The following is a 22,156-nucleotide window of genomic DNA, read 5'->3' as shown; positions in this document are numbered from 1 at the left end:
AAATGAAAGAAGAAATAATAATAATAGTAATAATAAATAAGCAATAAATATCGAGAACATGAGGTGAAGAGTCCTTGAAAGTGAGTCCATAGGATGTGGGAACATTTCAGTGACGGAGCAAGTAAAGTTGAGTGAAGTTATCCCCTCTGGTTTAAGAGTCTGTTGGATGAGGTGTAATGACTGTTCCTGATCCTGGAGTCCGGAGTCCGGAGTCCGGAGTCCTGAGGCTCCTGTACCACCTTCCTGATGGCAGCAGCAAGAAGAGAGCATGATCTGGGTGGTGGGGGTCCCTGATGATGGATGCTGCTTTCCTGCAACAACTCTCTGTGTAGATGTGCTTAATGGTGGGGAGGGCTTTACCCATAATGGACTGGGTTGTATCCACTACTCTATGTAGGATTTTCCATTCAAGGGCATTGGTGTTTCCATACCAGGCTGTAATATAGCCAGTCAATATACTCTCCACTGCACATCTATAGACGTTCCTGAAACCTCCTCCGGAAGTCAATAATCAGCTCCTTGGTCTTGTTGACATTGAGTAAGAGGTTGTTGTTGTGACACCACTCAGCCAGATTTCCAATCTCCCTCCAAATGGTTCATCACAACCTTTGATTCAGCCTGCGACAGCAATACCATCAGCAAACTTGAATATGGCATTGCAGCTGTGCTTAGCTACACAGTCACAGGTGTAAAGCAAGTAGAGCAGGTGACTAAGTACACAGCTTTGTGGTGTATCTGTGCTGAAGGAGATTGTGGAGGAGATGCTGTTGTCAATTAGTGTAAGCTGATTGATCACTGTAGACTTAGTACCCTGTTCCTGTGCTGTGCATCTTTCCAAAATTACCTTCACTTGACTGCTGTCTGTCCTAACCTCTCCGCAGGTCTCTCCGTACCCAGTCATCCTCTCCCTGGAGAACCACTGTGGCAAAGAGCAGCAGACGGTCATGGCCCGGCATTTGAAGGGAATTCTCGGCGATATGCTGGTTACGGCCATGATCGATGGGAAAGTCCCAAAGGAGCTTCCATCACCCGAGGTAAATGTGTGGGCCAGAATTCTCATTTCCCTCAGTTTGGCCTCTTTGTAACAGAAGAACATATTTCAGGAGGAGCTATATATCAGGCTCTTGAAGGGGAAGAGGATCAGAGTGGGGAGGTAATCGGGTACATTTTACCAGTGGCAGTGTCTCGGAGTGATGATATAACGGAAAGAATTCAGGGTGGCAGGAATTCAAAGTGACAGGTTATTGGAATGACAGGTTGAGGGAAAGGGAGGATGTTGGAGGGTGGAGGGTATCAGTGCGGCAGTGAAATGGAATTCGGAGAGAAGAGGTGTCCCATAGGTGGCTGATTGGAGTAGCACGATATCAGAGTGGCTTTGCTTCAGAGTACCAGAGTATTGGAGTGGAAGAATATCAGTGTAACAGTGCATCAAAGTGGCAAGTACGGGCCAGAGCTTCCCCTGGCAGCTTGTTCCCTATACCCACCACCCTCCATGTGGAAAAACTTCCCCTTTAAATTCCCCCCTCTCCTTATACTTATGCCTTTTATGTTTTAGACTCCCCTTCCCTTTGGATTAAGACAGTAGCCATTCACCCTGTCCATGCCCCTCATGATTTTACACATCTTAGTAGGGCCACTCCACAGTCTCCTTCACTCCAAGGAAAACAGAGCCACCTGTCCAGTTTCTCTTTATGACTCAAGCCCCTAGTCCTTGCAAAAGTATTCTGAATTTTTCTGCACTCCCTCTATATTAATCACATCCTTCCTATAGCATGCTGACCAGAACTGTACACAGTATTCCAGGTGCAGTCTCACCAACATAAGACTTCAGAGAAGAATAAGGCCATTTGTCCCATTGAATGCTTTACTATTTACTCATGACTGATTTGCTATCCCTTTAAACCCTATTCTCCTGCATTCTCCCCGTAACCTTTGACGTCCTTACTAATCGAGAATCTATCAACCTCCACTTTAACTATACCCAATGACTTGGCCTCTACAACCATCTGCGGCAATGAATTCCACAGATCCACCATCCTCTGGCTAAAAAAAATCCTCCTCATCTCTGTTCTAAAGGGTCATCCTTCTATTCTGAGGGATAGACTTTGGTCCTGGACTCCCCCACGATTGGAAATATCCTCTCCACACTTCAATATTCAATAGGTTTCAATGACATCACCCCTCATTCTTCTAAACTCCAGAAAGTACAGGTCCAGAGCCATCAAATGCCCCTTTCATTCCCCGAATTATTCTTATGAACCTCCTCTGGACCCTCTCCAATGCCAGAACAGCCTTTCTTAGATGCAGGGCCCAAAACTGCTCACAATACTCCAAGTGCGGTCTGATCAATGCCTTATAAAGCCTCAGCATTGTATCTTTGCTTCTAGACCTCTTGAAATGAATGCTTTCAGGATCACCACCAACTCAACCTGCAAGTTAACCTTCAGAGATTCCTGCACAAAGACTCCCAAGTCCCTTTGTGTCTCTGATTTGTGAATTTTCACCCCAGTTAAAATAATAATTTATGCCTTTATTTTAACCAAAGTGCACGGCCATACACTTCCCAACACTGTGTTCCATCTGTCTCTTCTTTGCCCATTCTCCAAATCTGTCCAAGTCCTTCTGCAGCCTCCGTTTCCTCAGCTCTACCTGCCCCTCCACCTATCTTCATATCGTCCGCAAACTTGGTCTTAAAGTCATCAATTCCGTCATCCAAATCATTGACATATAATGTGAAAAGAAGCGGTCCCAACACCGACCTCTGCGAGTGGCGAATTGGCAGGCCACAGCTGCAGAGTCAGTTCAGCGCTAAAGCAAGTAGACCTCACAGAGTAGTCAGCTGAACATCAGTTCAAGTTGTGCAAACAGTTGGAAAAAATAAACAAAAGCACATGGAAGATGAACTGTAGAGTCCCTGAAAGCGAGTCCACAGCTGCAGGGCCTGCTCAGGGCTGAGGTGAGTGAAGCCTGCTCAGGAGCCTGAGGACTGCACGGCAACAATGGCTCCCAAACCTGCCAGCGTGGGACCCAAGACTCCTTCACCTCCCACCCGATGGTAGTAGCAAGGAGAGAGGGAGACCAGTCAAATGCAGGCGGAAAGGACTGAATACTTGCCAATTTTCTGTTCCAGCCCTCGACGATTTTAATCTTCCTCTACGCTCCAACCTGCGTGGCATAATGGAGCCAACCACAGGTTCATCTTTCACCATCAGGTCTCAACACAACGTATACCCCCAGGCGAACCAGCACTCTCGAGTCTAGTTCGCCAGGTCCCCCAGGAGATCGCAGAATCATCAGATCATTTAGTCAGTTCAAAAGCACATCTTTAAAATGGAAAATCCAGGCTGCAGACTGCAGCAATCACAGTTCAGAAGTATATGTACCTGAGTATATACTAGTTTTGTGCTATCTGCAAGATGCTGCCGTTGATCGCTGTCACCATCCTGCTCCGTATGTCTGATGGAGATCCCCTAGCCCTCACCTACTATCCAATGCATCCAACATAACCTTTGCCACTTCGGCCATCTACAAGGCACCCCACAACTCGGCACACCTCCCCTCCCGACAGAGGTCACTCTCTGTAACTGCCTTGCATGCTAATATCTTCCACCTCTGTACACAGGCACTCACCCGTTACTGTACCATGTGTTATACCTGCCCCTGCATCTCCCTCACCACCACCCAGGTGCCTAAACAGCCCTTCTTGGCAAGGTAGACCTTCACGCATGAATCTCCCGGTGTTATTTATTGCATCTGGTGTAGTCTCCTTTGCATCGGCGAGATTGGGGGACGCTTCATTGAACACCTTGTCTCTGTTCACCATGCCAGCTGGGATTACCCCGTGGACAGCCATTTTAATTTTACTTCTCTTTCCCACATGGACGTGTCTGTGCATGGCCACATCCACCTCTACTGCCAGGTCAAGGCTAGACACAAATGAGAGGAACAGTACCTCATATTCCATCTGGGCAGTCTCCAACACAGCGGCATAAACGTTGAATTCTCAAAGTTTCCAGTACCTGCTCCACTTCTGTCCCTTCCTGAGTCTTTTTTTCCTTCTCCCGCTGTCCCCACCACCTTGTTTTCCCCTCCTCCACGTTCTCCATCACCCACACACACCTCCCACCGGCTTCACTCAGCACTTCCCTGTTCCACCATCCTCCCGTATTAGATTGTACCTTCAGCCCTTCATTACACCCACCCATCACCTTCCAGCTTCTGACATCATTTCCACTCACCCCCCATCTACCCATCATCACACCTTATCTGGAGCCACCCATCACCCGCCAGCTCTTACCCCACCCCTCCCCTCTAAATGGCGATCTCCCCTCTATCTTTCAGTCCAGGTGAAGGGTCCCAACTTAAAACCTCGACTGTCCATTTCCCTCCGTAGATGCTGCCTGACCCACCGAGTTCCTCCAGCATCTTGTGTGTTGTTTCATGGGGAGAGTCTGATTCCTCTAACCAAGTGGTGAGGAGGGGGTACCAAAGGCCTGAGTCGCTGACTGCTCATTTCCCACCACAGATACTGCCTGACTCCCTAAGTCCCTCCTGTATCCTGTGCGTTGCTCCAGCTTCCCAGCATATCTGCCGTCTCTCTTGTGCCTTCATTAAAACATAGTGTTTATAATTCCCTTGCTGGTGCTGAGGGGCTGGGGGTCGGTTACTGCACATCAACTGACTGCAAATCAACAGTGCCAGCATTTTGACAAAATAAAATACAAAGACCAAAGCCATAGGAGCAGAATTAGGCCATTTGGCCCATCAAGTCTGCTGCACCTCTTGATGACTTCATTGGCTTTGACGCACTTTGGGGCATCCTGGGAGTATGAAATGTGCTATATAAGTACAGGTTCATTCCTTTGTGTTTGGTGCAGACATTATGGACCAAAGGGCACGTTCCTCTGCTATTTCGCTCCGTGTGTTTAGTTGTGTTTGGCAGGTTAATTGAAAATTGACAACTGGGCACAGCGTTCCAGCAGGTACTGGGGTCGTGAGTTCAAACTTCTGACTGTCCCATTGGCAGGCACTCAAGGGAAAAATCCTGATCAAAGGGAAGAAGCTTGATGAGTCGGGGACCACAGCCGAACGAGAGGAAGAAGCAGAAGACTGTGAAGATGAGCAAGTAAAAAATGGAGAGAAAAATAGAAAGGTAAAGAATGTTCGTGTCAGGGAAATAGCTCATTGTATAAAATCACCTGAGTCTCTCTCATTCGTCCTGTCACTTTTCTCTACTGACTCAAAGCACTTGTTCTGTGCTGGCTGCAGCCATGGTGTTCGGCATGGTCCTATGAGACACGCTACTCCCCCTTGGCTGTTTAGGTTTTCCCTATTTATGGGATCTGGACTGGGCCAACACTTTATTGCCCATACCTAATGACTGGCAGCAGTCCATCTCGTGAAGGGGCTCCCGACGTGCTGCTGGGCAGGGGTTCCAGGGTTTAGACCCAGCGTCGATGAAGAACCTGTGTTATACGTCCTGTTACGTGGGACTTGGAGGGGAACCTGCTGGTGGTGGTGTTCTGTGGCTCCTCGCCATCTTCCTTCTTGGTGGCAGAGGCTGCCAAGTGGCTCTGTCCCTGCCCTGATGCTGAAGGTGTGGGTTACAGCAGTGGAGCGCAGAGAAGTAAGAGGTTCATGTCAACAGATCCTTCAAGCCCCGTGCTGCCTCCTTCATGGATAAAGAAGGCATCAAGTTCATACCATGTCTGAGTACCCCTGCAGCCATGGGCATGAGCAGCAGTAGACGTGTATGATTCAAGATTCAAGATTCAAAAAACTTTATCGTCATTCTAACCATACATCAGCTCTGCAGGGCAGAATGAGACAGCGTTTCTCAGGGGCAGTGAAATCATAACATAACAAATGCAACACTAAATAATAAACATAACAATAAATAGTAAAACACAACAGCCACATGTCAGTTAAAATCAGTTATAAGTGTCCAGTGCAAGTTAAAAGTGTCCAAAGCAGAGTCAGGTGGAGCAGCTATTTAGTAGTCTGACTGCCTGTGGGAGGAAGCTGTTTAGCAGCCTTGTGGTTTTAGTTTTGATGCTCCTGTAACGTTTGCCTGATGGCAGAAGAACAAATAGTTCATGGAGAGGGTGTGAGGGGTCTTTAATGATGTACCGTGTCTTCTGGAGGCATCGACTCTGAAAGAGGTCTTGGACAGAAGGTAAGGAGACCCCAATAACCTTCTCTGCTCCCCTAACCACTCTCTGCAAGGCTTTTTTGTCGACAGCACTGCAGCTGGAGTACCAGGTTGTGATGCAAAAGGTCAGCACACTCTTCACCACACCTCTGTAGAATGTAGTTAAGATATTAGTGGGGAGTGATGCTTGCTTAAGCTTCCTCAGAAAGTGCAATCTCTACTGGGCCCATTTCACAATCCCAGTGGTGTTCCTGGACCAGGTGAGATTGTCCGAGATCTGCACCCCAAGGAACCCATGGAGTCATACATTGACAGGAACAGCAGTACATGTGTAGAATCATGCTATTGTTAATACTGAGCTGTGACCGCAGAGTAACTCAGGATGGGAACTGGATATCCAAGTGTATTCAATATTGAGGAAGGACAGGCACATAAGGAAGGAAAGTAAGATGGTGTCAGTGAAGGAGGAAGGACACTAACCCGGAAAATCAAAAGAGTGAAACCTGTAGTGGTGGAGTCAAGAACCGGGATGGAGAGCCAAGTGGGTGTTTCATGGAGGATCGTAGATTGTAATGGTGGTGCAAGGATGGAATTAAGCAGAAAATTAGGGACGCACACAGCAACATTCAGTTACAAGCAAGCTCCCAGAGGACCAGAGAGAAGCCATTGTTTCCTTTGTTTAAAGAGGGTAATCAGGATAATCCAGACAACTACAGGCTAGCAAGCATATATCAGTGGAAGGGATGTTATTGGAGAAGATTCTTAGGGATAGGATCTACAGTTTTCACATCTGGAAAAACATTGACTTATTAGGGATAGTCAACATGGCTCTGTGAGGGGAAGTCATGTCTTACAAACACAATTGTGTTTTCTGAGGAGGCGACAAAGATGATTAATTAGTGCAGGACAATAGATGTTGTATACATGGGCTTCTGACAGGTCCCTAAGGTGAGAGGGTGAAAGTTTAAAGGAGATTTACAAAGTAAGTATTTTATAGAGAGAGTGGTGGGCGCCTGGGAGAGATGGTGGAAGCAGGTGCAATTCTAACAGTAAGACGCAAACACGAGGAATTCTGCAGATTTGGTTAGTCCTGACGAAGGGTCTCGACCCGAAACGTCTAACAGTAAGAAGCATTTTGACATCTTGTTAAATTGGTTTACTATTGTCACATGTACTGAGGTACAGTGAAAAACATATCTTGCGTACCATCCATACAGATCAATTCATCAATTCATTACAACAGTGCATTGAGGTAGTACAAGATAAAACAATAACAAAGTTCAAGGTACATTTATGTCACCAAATGCAACCCTGAGATTCATTTTTCTGCGGGCATACTCAGCAAACTATAGAGTAGTAACTATGACGGGATCAGTGAAAGATCACCCAGAGTGCAGACGACCAATGGTGATGAGCCTCAAAGGTGCCACGCCTGACTGGTCCGGGTTCTTCAGTCCATCATGAGATATGAAGATCAGTGAGGTGATTTAAAAGTCCATTGTTTGGAGGAAAGTTACACGCTGCAGGTGGTAGCGAAAGTAATTCGAAACAAGTATATTTAAAAGGAATTTTGGAACAATTTTCTGCAGCCCACAGAAAGTCATTGATCGTCACCGGTGCCTTATTGAATGCAGAATAAAGTGTCACAGCTACAGAGAAAGTGCAGTGCAGGCAGACAATAAGGTGCAAGACCGTGATGAGGTAGATTGTGAGGTTAAGACTCCATGCAGGGAATGGAGGGACGTAGACCATGTGCAGGCAGATGGGATTGGTTTGGCTTAGCACGATGGTTGGCACAGAGATGATGGGCCAAAGGGCCTGTTCCTAAGCTGTACCGTTCTACATTCTCATCAGTGAACTAGTAACATCATCTCTTCCTCTGCAGAGACAATGTCACTCCCAATGAGCCATGGGAAGAGTTGAGAAACACAGCTCTTGTGGTGATTCATGTGGTGTCTGGGATCCAAAGTTAAGGTTACACATCACAGATCAATATTTGCAATAGGATGGATAAATCAGTCATACAAATCCATGTAGAAAGATGTGATGAAATTAGGATTGACCACGGGAGGAACAAGATTCAGAATCAGGTTTAGTATCACTGGCATATGTCATGAAATTTGTTGTTTTGCAGCAACTGTACAGTGCAATAGATTAAAAAAACTATAAATTAGAATAACACATATATTAAATTAAATAAGTAGGACAAAAGAGAGAAAAATACTGAGGTAGTATTCATGGCATGGGAAAGAAGCCTTTCCTAAAACATGAGTGTAGGTCTTCAGGCTCCTGTACCTCCTCCTCAAAGGTAGTAATGAGAAGAAAGCATGACCTGGGTGATGGGGGTCCTTAACATTGGACGCTGCCTTTTTGAGGCATCGCCTTTTAAAGATGCCCTCAATACGGGGGTGGCTCGTGCCTCTGATGGAGCTGTGGCTGAGTCTGTAACCGTGAACATCTGCGATATTCAATATTTAAGGGGAAAAGGAAAAATGAAGAGGGAGGTGCAGAGATTGATGCAGTAGTGAAGAAGGATTGGTAAACTCAGGTTGTGTGGGATCTGTCAGGGTAGAGCTAAGCAACCTGAAGGGGCAGAAAACATTTGTGAAGTTTTACATAACACCAGACATTAGTGGTATTAATCAGCACTAGGACATTAGGGACACATGGAAGCTGAATCACCGGTGACTTCTACAGATGTATAATGGACAGCATTCTAACTGGCTGCATCACTGTCTGGTATTGGGGTTGGGGGGGGGGCGGAAACGGAGTGGCTACTGCATCATCATCATCAGGTGCCATGCCCATGCCCAGTTTGAGCTTTGACTGCCATGGCCCACACACTCCTGTTTCGGGTCAAGTGGATCAATTCATTGGCATTCATTTCCAGTTCTCTGGCTGCTGTCTCCGTCATCATTTGTCTTTGTCTTCCTCTTGCTTTCTTCCCTTCAATCTTTCCCATAATTACCATGCATTCTAACTCCTCTTTCCTAATCACATGTCCAATGAAGTTACATTGGCTTTTCACGTTCTCATACATTATTTCTCTTTTTGTGTTTGCTCTGTTCATGACATCCTCATTAGATATTCGTTTTGTCCATGATATTCTTTGCATCCTCCTCAAAAACCACATTTCTGCTGCTACAATTCATTTCCTCATGTTACTAGATATTGCCCAACATTCTGAGCCACATAACATAACTGGATAAACGTAACATTTCAGTACTCTGAGACAGGTTGTCATGCCTAGTTTAGTACTGGTCAGTATACTCTTCATTCTCGTAAAGGTGTCTGTTGCCATCCCTATTCCTCTTTTGATGTCCATGTCGCATCTGCCATCTGATGTCACCCAACTTCCTAAGTAGCAAAAGTTCTGTACTTGTTTTATGTCTTCCCTGTTTATTCCCAGCCTACAGATAGGATTCTCCTTCTTTTTGGATATCACCATACATTCTGTCTTTTTGCGATTGATAGATAGACCCATTTTTGCACTTTCTTCAACAATTACTTCAATTAAGTTTTGTAGTTCTTCCTCCATACTTGCAATTAACAGTGTCATCTGCATATCTGAAATTATTGATGTTTTCACTGCCAATTTTGATTCCCAGGATGTCTCTTATTTTTTGTAATATTATTTCACTGTACACATTAAACAAATCAGGGGAGAAAACACACCCTTGTCTAACGCCCCTCTTGATTTTCGTAAACTGATTCACTTCTCTATCTACTCTTACAGTGGCAGTTTGTTCCCAGTACAGATTTCTGATTAGGTGGAGGTCTTTCAAATCTAGATCTAGAGTTTTCTGTAATATTTCAGATAACTTATTGTGCTTCACTTTATCAAATGCTTTTGTGTAGTTGATAAAACAAACAAACAAATCTTTTTGCACTTGAATAGCTCATTCTGATAGGATCCCTAACATCAATATTGCATTTCTTGTACCTTTGTCTTTCACAAAACCACATTGTTCTTTGCCTATTTTAGCTTGTACCTTACTTCTGGCTCTTGTCATCAAAATTCTTAGAAGTATCTTGGTGATATGACTCATTAAACTTATGGTCCTATGTAATTCACATTCTATTGCTCCAGCTTTCTTAGGAAGAGTGATAAATACTGATTTTTTACATCCCTTCTGATATTATTCCAGAATGGCCACTGCACAGGATCAAAGTAGACTGCAGAAAGTTGTAAAATTAGTCAGCTCCATCATGGGCACCAGCCTCAGTAGTATCCAAGACACCTTCAGGGAGCGGTGCCTCAGAAAGGCAGCGTCCATTATTAAGGACCCCCAGCACCCAGGACATGTCCTTTTCTCATCATTACCATCAGGTAGGAGGTACAGAAGCCAGAAGGCACACACTCAGCGATTCAGGAACAGCTTCTTCCCCTCTGCCATCCGATTCCTAAATGGACATTGAACCCTTAGACACTAACTCACTACTTCTTTTTATTATTTCTGTTTTTGCACTATTTTTAATTTAACTATTTAATATACATACACTTACTGTAATTTATTTATTTTTCTATATTTATCATGTATTGCATTGTACTGTTGCCACAAAGGTAACAAATTTCACAACATATGCCAGTGACCTTAAACCTGATTCTGACTTTCGTTTACACATAGGTTGGGCGAACAAAATTAGTAACAATACTATGGAGAAAAAGTTCTTGGAGTCTATCCAAGATGGTTTTCTGGACCAGCCAGAGAACAGTCATGCTAGGTGCGGTATTGTGTAATGAGAAAAGATTAATCAACAATCTGGTTGTGCAAAGCCTCTGAGGAAAGAGCATCCATAATATGACAAGATTCTCCATTAGGATACAGAGTGACGTAGCAAGTTCAGAGTCTGGGGTCCTGAACGTAAATAGAATGGTCTGAGGAGAGAGACACCAGAGACTGCAGTTGCTGAATCCACAGCAACAAATAATCTGCTGGAGGAACTGTGTGTCAAGCAGCATCTGCGGAGGAGAAAAGAATTGTCAATGTTTTGGGTTGAAACTCTGCATCAGGCCCAGAGATCTGGAGAGAGGGGGGAGGTTCAAGGGAGATATACAGGTCAAATCTATGGAATTTGTTACCACAGGCAGCAGTGGAGGCCAAGTCATTGGGTGTATTTAAGGCAGAGATTGATAGGTATCTGAGTAGCCAGGGCATCAAAGGTTATGGTGAGAAGGCAGGGTAGTGGGACTAAATGGGAGAATGGATCAGCTCATGATAAAATGGCGGAGCAGATTGGATGGGCCGAATGACCTACTTCTGCTCCTTTGTCTTATGATCTTATGGTCTAAATGTTTATACACAGAGAGTGGAGGGAGCCTGGAATGCACTGCTGGAGCGATGGTGGAGGCAGATACGATAGGCGTGTTTAAATAGCTCTTAGAGAGGCACATGAAGGGACAGATATGGACATTTTATCGGCAGGAGGTGTTTAGTTGGATTAGTTTTGCACATCATGGGCAGATGGGCCTGTTCCTGTGCATGATCAATAACTTCCAGCAAACCTTTGTTTTAAACCCTTCAAGTTTGGGAACCTTCTTGAAGTGTGTGTAAGATTGTATTTAAAGCTGTCTTAATTTGTTTACTTTGACAGCATTATACATTGTTTTTGAAAAGTGTGTGGATGCTCTCTGAGTTTTAAGGTGGTTTGTGAAATTTAGAACTGCTTTAAAACTCACAGAGCACCCACGCACTTCAGATCATTTCAAAAACAAAGACAGAGAATATTTTATTGGTCTCAGGATGTTGACAAAGCTGATATAAAACACGCTGGAGCAGAACAAATGTTCCTGTCCCATTAATCAAACCAGACCTGGTTTGTGTAAGTGTATTAGCAAATTTGGCAGGACAAATAGTAGGACTAGCAGCCTACTTGAACATTCCTTTGAAGATAACGGGGGTTACTGAACTGTCACAGTCCTCATGATATCTGTCCCTCACAATGTAATGGAGATGTATGAGAAAGATTTAATGAGTTGGTTTCGTACAGATCGGCATTTTATGAAATAGCTGTAGGGTGAAAAAGAGATCAAAGGACTTGTTCCTAAAGCAGTTCCCTTCACAAGGATGCAGGGAGCAGTGGCTGCTTTGGGAGCCCCACAGGAAATGTTGCTGCTGATAATGGAGCATTGAATACAATGGAGGGAGGGAGGCACCCACTGATCAAATTAAAGGGCGAGTCAAAGCAGTACTAAATGTAAGGACATTGGTCAAGAAAACGGAAACATAGAAAACTGGAGCAGGAGCAGGCTATTTGGCCCCTCAAGCCTGCTGCACCAAGCAATGTGACCATGGCTGGTCAACCAGCTCAGCGGCACCATGCCCGGCTCTGAGGCTCAGAGAGGAAGTGTGGAGTCAGACAGATACTGATAGGAGACTCAGTAGTTAGGGGGAAAGACAAGAGATTATGGGCCGGTGTATTGCCCTCCAGGTAGCAGGATCAAAGCAGCTGCAGAACATTGTCAAGGGAAGGGGTGGGTGAGCAGCCAGAGATTGTGGTGCACGTTGGCACTGATAATCGGTAGAGGTCCTGCACAGTGACTGTAGGGAGTTAGGAAGCACATTGCAAAGCAGGACCTCAAAGGTGATAATCTCTGGTTTACTCCCAGTGCCACAAGCTAGTTAGGGCAGGAATAGAAAGATAGAACAGATGAGTGTTTGGCTAAGGAACTCATAAAGGGGCAGGGTTTCAGGTTTTTGTATCATTGGAACCTTTTCTGGGGCAGGGTAACCTGCACAAGAGGGCGGGGTTGCACTGTAACTGGAGTGGTGCCAATATCCTGGCCAGGAGGGTTGCTGGTGCTATTCAGGAGGGTTTGAACTAGTTTTGCAAGAGGTTGATGAACCGGAGAACCCGGTCAGAAAGTGGGTGGGCTGAGAGGAAGGTAGATGCCATGACCAGTAACTTTGTCAGTAAGGGCAGGTCGGAACAAGGTAATAGACATGATGGGTTGAAATGTTCTTGTATGGTCTAGCAGTTAGGATACTTTGTTTTCACCCAAGCATCCTGGTTTCAATTTGCAGGATGGGAATTGAAGCTTTAAGGGCGGCATTGTGGCATCGAAGTTAGTGCAATCACTTTACAGCACCAGCAGTCACCGGTTGGGGTTCGATTCCTGTCGCTGTCTGTAAGGAGTTTGTATGTTCTCCCTGTCACCGCATAGGTTTCCTCCAGGTGCTCTGGGGTCCTCCCACAGTCCAAGGTGTCAGGTTAAAGTTAGTGAGTAACTTAGAGCACGGATCATTTCATGGAAATATGATGGTGTGGCCACTACAGAGACTTGGTTGAGAGAGCGACAGGAATGGATGCTTAATGTCCCAGAGTTTCGATGTTTTAGAAAAGTTAGAGAGGGAGGTAAAAGAGTGGGTGGAGGTGGAAGTTGCACTACTAATCAGGGACAATATCTCAGCAATATCACATAATCGAGAGGTCAGACGCCGAGTCCATTTGGGTGGAACTCAAAAACAAGAAAGATGCAATCACTCTGGTGGATTGTACTACAGACCCCACCTCCCAATAGTCACGTTGAGGAAGAGATATGTATGCCGACTGGACAAAGTTGCAATTAGGGTTGTTGTGGGTGCTATTAACTTCCCCAATATCAACTGGGACCTTCTCAATGCAAGAGGTTTAGGTGGTGCAGAAGCTGTTAGGTGCATTCAAGAAGGTTTCTTAAATCAGTACGTAGGTAGTCCAACAAGAGGAGGAGCCATACTGGACTAGACCTGATGTAGAGAAATGAGTCTCTCCAGGTGACTGACCATTCAGTGGGAGAACAGTTAGGGACTCCTTAAGTTTTAAGGGAGCTATAGTCAAGTCAGGTCAAGTCGCTTTTTATCATCATTTCGAACATAAACTGCTGGTACAGTACACAGTAAAAATGAAACAATGTTCCTCCAGGAACCTGGTGCTACATGAAACAACACAAAACTACACCAGACTATGTGAGACAGCACAAGGCTACACTAGACTACGTAAAACAACATAAAAACTGCACTAGATTACAGACCTGCACAGGACTACATAAAGAGCACAAAACAGTGCAGGGCAGTACAATAAATAATAAACAAGACAATAGGCACAGTAGAGGACAAATTACAATATAATAATAAATGATGTAGATGTCAGTCTAGGCTCTGGGTATTAAGGAGTCTGATGGCTTGGAGGGAAGAAACTGTTACATAGTCTGGTCGTGAGAGCCCGAATACTTCAGTGCCTTTTGCCAGATGGCAGGAGGGAGAAGAGTTTGTATGAGGGGTGCATGGGGTCCTTCACAATGCTGTTGGCTTTACGGGTGCAGCGTGTAGTGTAAATGTCTGTAATGGCGGGAAGAGAAACCCCTATAGATAAGGATAAGTATGGACTTTGCAGGAGAGTGCTAAATTGGGGCAGGGGAAATTACAAGAGCATTAAGCAGGAACTAAGGAGAGTTATTTGGAAACAGCTGTTTTGGGGCAAGTCCACATCTGACCTGTGGAGGGGGTTTAAAGACCAACTGCACAGAATATAGTGCAGGTAAGTTCCAGAAAGAATGATGGACAAGGATGGAAAGGTCAGGGAACATTGGATGTTGAGAGAGGTGGAGAATTTGTCAAGAAGAGAAAGTAAAATGTAAGCTTTAGGAAGCAAAAGTCAAACCAAGCCCTGCAAAATTATAAAGAAGCTGAACAAGAACTCAGGAATGCAATTAGGAAAGCCCCGAGGGGCCATGAAAAATCTGTGCCAAGTAGGATTAAAGGGAATACCAAAGAATGCATTTGTATTTAGCAAGGAGAAGGACGTAGAGGACAGCAAAATCAGCAGAAAACATGCTAATCTGCTGGGATAATTTGAGATAAACAATGATTAATGTTAGGTCTCAAGACCATTAAGATGGATAAGACGCTGATGGGAAATACACCAGGTTATTGAGAGAAACAAAGATGAGATTGCAGACCCCTTGACCAAGATCTTTGTATCCTCTCAACTCAGTGAACAGCCCCTATAGCAGTGAGCAAATGGAGTGACCCCTGAGAAGCTTCAGCAAAATGTTCAGTTATTCTTCAGAGCTGATGGACAACTGAATATATTACATCCTCCTTTAGAGTCAAACTGTAAACAGTTCAATCAAATCGGTTAAGTCACTCGTTCTAATTAATACCATGTGTCTGGGATCTGCTGGGTACCAGGAGTCACTTGGGTGTGAGGGATTGACTGGGTGTTGGGTGTGGGTTGGGTGTGAGGGATCGACTGGGTGTTGGGTGTGGGTTGGGAGTGAGGGATTGACTGGGTGTTGGGCGTGGGTTGGGGGTGAGGGATTGACTGGGTGTTGGGTGTTGGTTGGGTATGAGGGATTCACTGGGTGTTGGGCGTGGGTTGGGGGTGAGGGATTGACTGGGTGTTGGGTGTGACACATTGACTGGGTGTTGGGTGTGGGTTGGGGGTGAGGGATTGACTGGGTGTTGGGTGTGGGTTGGGGGTGAGGGATTGACTGGGTGTTGGGTGTGGGTTGGGGGTGAGGGATTGACTGGGTGTTGGGTGTGGGATGGGGGTGAGGGATTGACTGGGTGTTGGGTGTGGGTTGGGTGTGACACATTGACTGGGTGTTGGGTGTGGGTTGGGTGTGAGGGATTGACTGGGTGTTGGGTGTTGGTTGGGTGTGAGGGATTGACTGGGTGTTGGGTGTGGGATGGGGGTGAGGGATTGACTGGGTGTTGGGTGTGGGTTGGGTGTGAGGGATTGACTGGGTGTTGGGTGTTGGTTGGGTGTGAGGGATTGACTGGGTGTTGGGTGTGGGATGGGGGTGAGGGATTGACTGGGTGTTGGGTGTGGGTTGGGTGTGAGGGATTGACTGGGTGTTGGGCGTGGGTTGGGTGTGAGGGATTGACTGGGTGTTGGGTGTGGGTTGGGTGTGAGGGATTGACTGGGTGTTGGGTGTTGGGCGTGGGTTGGGTGTGAGGGATTGACTGGCTGTTGGGTGTGACACATTGACTGGGTGTTGGGTGTGGGTTGGGGGTGAGGGATTGACTGGGTGTTGGGTGTGGGTTGGGGGTGAGGGATTGACTGGGTGTTGGGTGTGGGTTGGGGGTGAGGGATTGACTGGGTGTTGGATGTTGGTTGGGTGTGAGGGATTGACTGGGTGTTGGGTGTGGGTTGGGTGTGAGGGATTGACTGGGTGTTGGCTGTGGGTTGGGGGTGAGGGATTGACTGGGTGTTGGACGTTGGTTGGGTGTGACACATTGACTGGGTGTTTGGTGGGTGTTGGGTGTGAGGGATTGACTGGGTGTTGGCTGTGGGTTGGGGGTGAGGGATTGACTGGGTGTTGGACGTTGGTTGGGTGTGAGGGATTGACTGGGTGTTGGACGTTGGTTGGGTGTGACACATTGACTGGGTGTTTGGTGGGTGTTGGATGTGAAGGATTGACTGGGTGTTTGGTGCCTTTTGGCTCTGAGAGATTGGCTGGATGCCTCGGATCTTTTGGGTTTCCAGGATTTACTGCGTATTTTAGGTCTGTTTAATCCAGCTCTCATTGCTGTGTGCTTGCAGGGGGCAGTGGGGGAGATGTCAGAGGAGCTGTCGGATCTGGTGGTTTACTGCAAGGCTGTACATTTCCATGGCTTCCAGCATGCATGGAGTAAGATGTGTGTCTGTGAGCTCTCGTCATTCTCTGAGAACAAAGCAAAGAAGCTCATCAATGAATCAGGTAAAGCCATTGAAAGAAGCACCAGTGTAGGCACCATTCATGTCAATGTGCCTGGGATCATCCTGTGCAAATGTGTGACAGCTTGTGGCCCAGATCTCTCTGGCTGCTCTGGGCTCATTGTTGGGAATGTGCCCTTTCTTTTGCATGGTCCAAGGGCCAGTGTAGCCACTTCATGTCGAGTCATCAACGTGATGTGCTGAAGGAAGCAGGATCTGTGGAAAAGAAGGTTCTAGAATTGCCAAGAGATAAACATTTGCCCATATTCCCTGTCTGTACTCAGAACTGTGGTGCGGGATCCTTGACTTCTGTCTGAAGTAAGGAAAGTGTTGATTAATAGAAAAGGGACTTGGAGCTATAGACCAACCCTCAGCACTGATCTCACACTGTCATCAGTAATAAGTTCACAACTGGTTTCAGAGGGAGCTGCCAGTTGGATATGTGCTAAGACTAGTCAAGGATTCAAAGTACATTCATTATCAGAAAATGTATAAATTATACACCATTGAGATTTGTCTGCTTACAGTCAGCCGCAAAGCAAGAAACCCAAAAGAACCCAATTTTAAAAAATGAAGACCAAAATGAAGAGAAAGAAACAAATCATATAAACAATAGGAGCGAGCGCACAACAGCATTCCGAACCAAATTGAGTCCTTAGATCCAAATCCATGGAGCATCCCGGAGTAGGCCCATAGCCTTGGTATTCAGTTCATTTTGTTAGCAGGACAAATCATGGCAAAGTTTGCAGACACAGCAGCTGGGGCAGCCCCACAGCTTCAGTGGTGCCGAGAGAGGAGCCCCAAGTTTTTCTGGGAAGGAGTTTAAATTGTCTCAACAGCAGATCGTACCTTTCATTAGGACCCGGGCTCGGCCATGGGTCCTAACTGTGAATTGCCTTTTTAGACTATTTTTATAAGTTCCCATCCCTTGTTTTGTGTACAACTGCTGATGCTGTTTACTGTTCAGTTTGGAACAAGAGCTTGAGGATTTTAGCAAGTTTTTTGCAGGGTCCTAAACTGCAGGTTGGTCACAAAAGGGATCCAAACAGAGCAGTGAATTGGGCATAAAAGCTCTGCAGGAGCAGCCATTTATGTGCTGGGAATACTCTTTCCACTGCTTTCACAGTCCCTCACTTCTTATTGTAAATATTAACAGTTAGTACTAAACATAGAGAGAATAACGAAGAGCTCTGCAAATGCTAGAAAAATAGTGCCGAGGTTGGTAACAAGAGAAGTTTTGGCTGATCAGAGATGACTGTGCACGGTTTCTGAGTTTAGGACCTTGGCTTCGAGTTTTCAGTAGTGGAGTAGTTCTGGAGCAGATCTTGAAGAATGTTGTCTTGGTTACATTCATTGCCCACCTCTGGTTACCTGACCTGGAAAAGGCTCTGGGCCTGTTGCAGCCCCAGCATTCTTCCTCGCCATTCCCAGCCCCCTCTAGGGAGAACACCTCAGCAGCGATCCATTCACGATTTTCCGCAGATGCTGAGGATGCCTCTTCAGAAACCGTGTGCAGTCACGTAGCTCTGTGTGCCTTTGCAACGTGATTGTTTTTTTCTTAAGTTTAATATTATTTACACCACATCTCAAAGAGGTGCAGGTTGGTGGATTATCGGCTGCTGTAAGTTGTCCCCAGTGTGAAGGTGAGGGGTTGAATCCATTAGAACTGATGCCCCACTCTCTCTAGAACCTTCTCCCGATCCCACCATTATGATTGGCTGACACAACCTTCCTAAGTTGAATAACATGGCTTCCTATCTTTAGCTGAGACCAAAACATTCTACCAGCAGGGCAAATTGCCTTTGCAGAAAACCACTAAACCGAAATACCTACAGCATAGCAATAGAAATCTTAACCAGGGCGTTACACACAATATATTATATAATACAACTACTATATACAGACATCCACAGCTTAATAAATTTTAAATTGTCCCATTCAGGCCTAAAGATTTAATTGCTGTAGAGGTTTCTTACTCTTGTGGGATAACGTATTTCCTGACAAGGGAAGTCACTCTGATTGGAAAGATGCATTTAGTTCACTGGGATATTCTCTTAATAATTCTTCTATTGTTCCCTTCATGACCTGATCTCTCCTCTTGGTTTCCTCATCCACTACATCATCTGATGAATCCTTTGTTTTCGTATCTCCATTGACTATTTTCATTTTGGCCTTTCATCCATCCAGCTGGGCTTTGGTCTTTGCATTTACTTTTACAAGCAGCTTTTTGTCTCCCACTTGAAGTTCATGCAGGTTCGTGCAAATGACCTGACACTCAATGTCAGTAAGACGAAAGAGCTGATTGTGGACTTCAGGAAGGGTAAGACGAAGGAACACATACCAATCCTCATAGAGGGATCAGAAGTGGAGAGAGTAAGCAGTTTCAAGTTCCTGGGTGTCAAGATCTCTGAGGACCTAACCTGGTCCCAACATATCAGTGCAGTTATAATGAAGGCAAGACAGTGACTATACTTCATTAGGAGTTTGAAGAGATTTGGTTTGTCACCTAACACACTTGAAAACGTCTATATTTGTACCATGGAGAACATTCTGACAGGCTACATCACTGTCTGGTATGGAGGGGCTACTGCACAGGACCGAAAGAAGCTGCAGAAGGTTGTAAATCTCGTCAGCTCCATCTTGGGCACCAGCCTACAAAGTACCCAGGACATCTTCAGGGAGTGGTGTCTCAGAAAGGCAGCGTAAATTATTAAGGACCTCCAGCACCCAGGGCATGCCCTTTTCTCATTGCTACCATCAGGTAGCAGGTACAGAAGCCTGAAGGCACACACTCAGCGATTCAGGAACAGCTTCTTGCCCTCTGCCATCTGATTCCTAAATGGACATTGAATCTTTGGACACTGCCTCACTATTTTTAATATACTGTGTTTCTGTTTTTTGCACGTTTTTTAATCTATTAAATATACGTATACTATAATTTATTTATTTATTGTTACTAATTTTTTTCTCTTCTATATTATGTATTGCGTTGAACTGCTGTTGCTAAGTTAACAAATTTCACATCACATGCCAGTGATAATAAACCTGATTCTGATTCTGAATAACTTTATTGCACACAGAGTAGATTCTGGTCCTTATACTCACAAAAGCTGAATGCTTGCAACTTTCCTGAAGTTCCTTGAACTCTCTTCCAGCTTAAAAGCAAGCCGCATTTCACAAGCAACTGCCTGAGTAACAAATCACAGGCTTTCTCAAATATGTTATGTATAAAAACAACTGTATTTGGACCACTGCTTTTGACATTTTCATGCTTCCTCTGAGCAACATAGTCTTTTTGTGGTCCGATATGCTTTCCAACTGGAGGCACAGAGGTTGGCACCAAAACCTGTTTGCCCTCTGTTGCACAACAGCATGGAGACAGTTGTGGCATCATTCAGTAACAATTCACTTTCATCCAGTTAGCTAGTACAGGGGATGTGACATGCAACTGGTGGATGGATCTCTAAACAGGTTGTAGTTCTCTCAGACAATCATGCCCCACAATGCTGGTCCTCCTGTTTTTACCACATACAAGCCCAATGTGGCTTGTTGCTTATTGTATTTCACTGTTATGAATGTCATTCCCACAGGAGTTACCGTTTCTCCAGTACAAGTTCTTAGTTGGATATCTGCCAGCTTCAGGTTAATATCTTTGAAATGCCATTCAAGCTCATTCTGTGGAATGACTGAAGCAGCCGAGCCAGTGTCCTATTCCATTCTAATTAATTTGCCATTCACTTCTGGTGTAAACGATATTGCTTGTGTATTGTTAGTTTTCACATTTTAAATCTCAAGGCTACTCAGTCCTGTGTCATTCTCATCATTATCAGATTTTTCATCAACAGCATGCAGTTTAGTGCCTTCTTTCAATTGCAATATGACTTATCTTTTTGACTTCCCTGTGCAGTCCATTTATTTTTGTCTGCCCAACATGCTCTTTGTATGTGTTCTACTTTGTTGCATTTTCTGCAAGTTTCACCTTTTATCCTGCATTGGTCTGGCGTCTGACCAGGCTGGTTTCTGTTTAGACGTTGCAATTTTGTTCACGCTCATTTTCATTCCTGACTGCATCTCACTTGCGTCTCTGTCTGCTGTTTTCATTGATAGAGCGATTTCAATTGCTCTTTTAAATACAAGTTGTGGTTCAGTTAGGTGCTGTTCTTGGATGTTTTCTTGTAAGATTGCACAAACTAAATGATCTCTCAGCGCATCATTAAGTCGATTACCGAACTGACAATTCTCAGACAATTTCTTCAATTCGGCCACATATGCTGAAATGGACTCACCTTCCTTTTGATTCTGCTCATGAGACCTAAGGTGTTCTGCAAACGTTTTGGTTCTAAATGTTCCTGCATTGCTTTCACAATATCAGCAAAGATTATTTCAGCTGGTTTGATTGGAGCAGTTAAACTTCAAAGCAAACTGTATGCCTTTAACCCAATGGACTCAGCAAAATTGGTACTCGTTTCTCATTGGCTTTTTCATTTACTTAAAAATACTGTTTAATTAGTTCAGTATACATGAGCCAGTTACCCAATGAGCAATCGATTGTCTATCTTTCCGACTTAGCTAACCATTTCTTCTATTTTTCAAACTTGATCACGTCTTCCCTTTTGCAAAGAAAATATAATGCTCTGAAGAAAAAAAAAAGTGCCGTGAATTTTTTTTACTCAAACGTCTCACTGTGCTTCAACAGATAGGTAGTCATATTGGGTTCATTTTAAAAGTACCTTGTCACCAAAACATAAAACTAATTGAAAGGAAAACAAGAGAGTCAGGAGATAAGTCATGTACTTCATTTTTTATTTTAAGCATGGTGCATTGTATCACATGATGTATGCAATTCACTTATTTTTACAAGTAACCTGTAATTACTTGTTTAAATAAACAAGAATGCACTGCAACGGCAAAAGAAGAAACTTATTCTAGAATGGACGATCAGCCACTGTGTTGGAAAACAATAATGTGAGAGTCCTTGTGTGAAAGCTGACCGTTAAGATAGCAAAGGCAGCAGAGTGGGTTCCAGCAAAGCTTCAAAGGTTTAACATGAGCAAGATAAAACCATTATGATGTTACTGTCTCCTGTGTCCAAGTTTTGTTACATGTTATGGCAGCACAGTGACATGGGGAGACGCTGTCTCACCACTCCAGTGCCCTGGATTTAACAATGATGTCCAGTGCTGTTTGTGAGGAGTTTGCATGTTCTTCCAGTGTCTTCTGGGGGCTTTGGTTTCCTCCCCCAATACAAAGGTGTGGGGATTGTTGGGTTAATTGGTCACCGTAAATTGCCCCATGTGTGGTGAAGGGTTGGGTTTGAGGGGGGTG

The 22,156-nt window shown here is 44.9% G+C and overlaps 1 protein-coding gene across 2 annotated transcripts in view; it reads left to right on the top strand.

Moving 5' to 3' along the window:
- The window catches only part of LOC134340261 (1-phosphatidylinositol 4,5-bisphosphate phosphodiesterase delta-3-like), a 110,684-nt gene that overhangs the window by 73,103 nt on the left and 15,425 nt on the right, over positions 1 to 22,156 (top strand). For both annotated transcript variants that reach the window (XM_063037282.1, XM_063037283.1), the window contains exons 8-10: positions 882 to 1,034; positions 5,027 to 5,152; positions 16,679 to 16,835. In XM_063037282.1, coding sequence (XP_062893352.1) covers positions 882 to 1,034; positions 5,027 to 5,152; positions 16,679 to 16,835 — 436 coding nt within the window. The remainder of the gene's footprint in view (positions 1 to 881; positions 1,035 to 5,026; positions 5,153 to 16,678; positions 16,836 to 22,156) is intronic.

The sequence above is a fragment of the Mobula hypostoma genome, chromosome X1, assembly GCF_963921235.1.
Source record: "Mobula hypostoma chromosome X1, sMobHyp1.1, whole genome shotgun sequence".
Lineage (NCBI taxonomy): Eukaryota > Metazoa > Chordata > Chondrichthyes > Myliobatiformes > Myliobatidae > Mobula > Mobula hypostoma.
The sequence above is the reverse complement of the archived record's forward strand: the minus strand, read 5'-3'. Positions and strand labels throughout refer to the sequence as shown.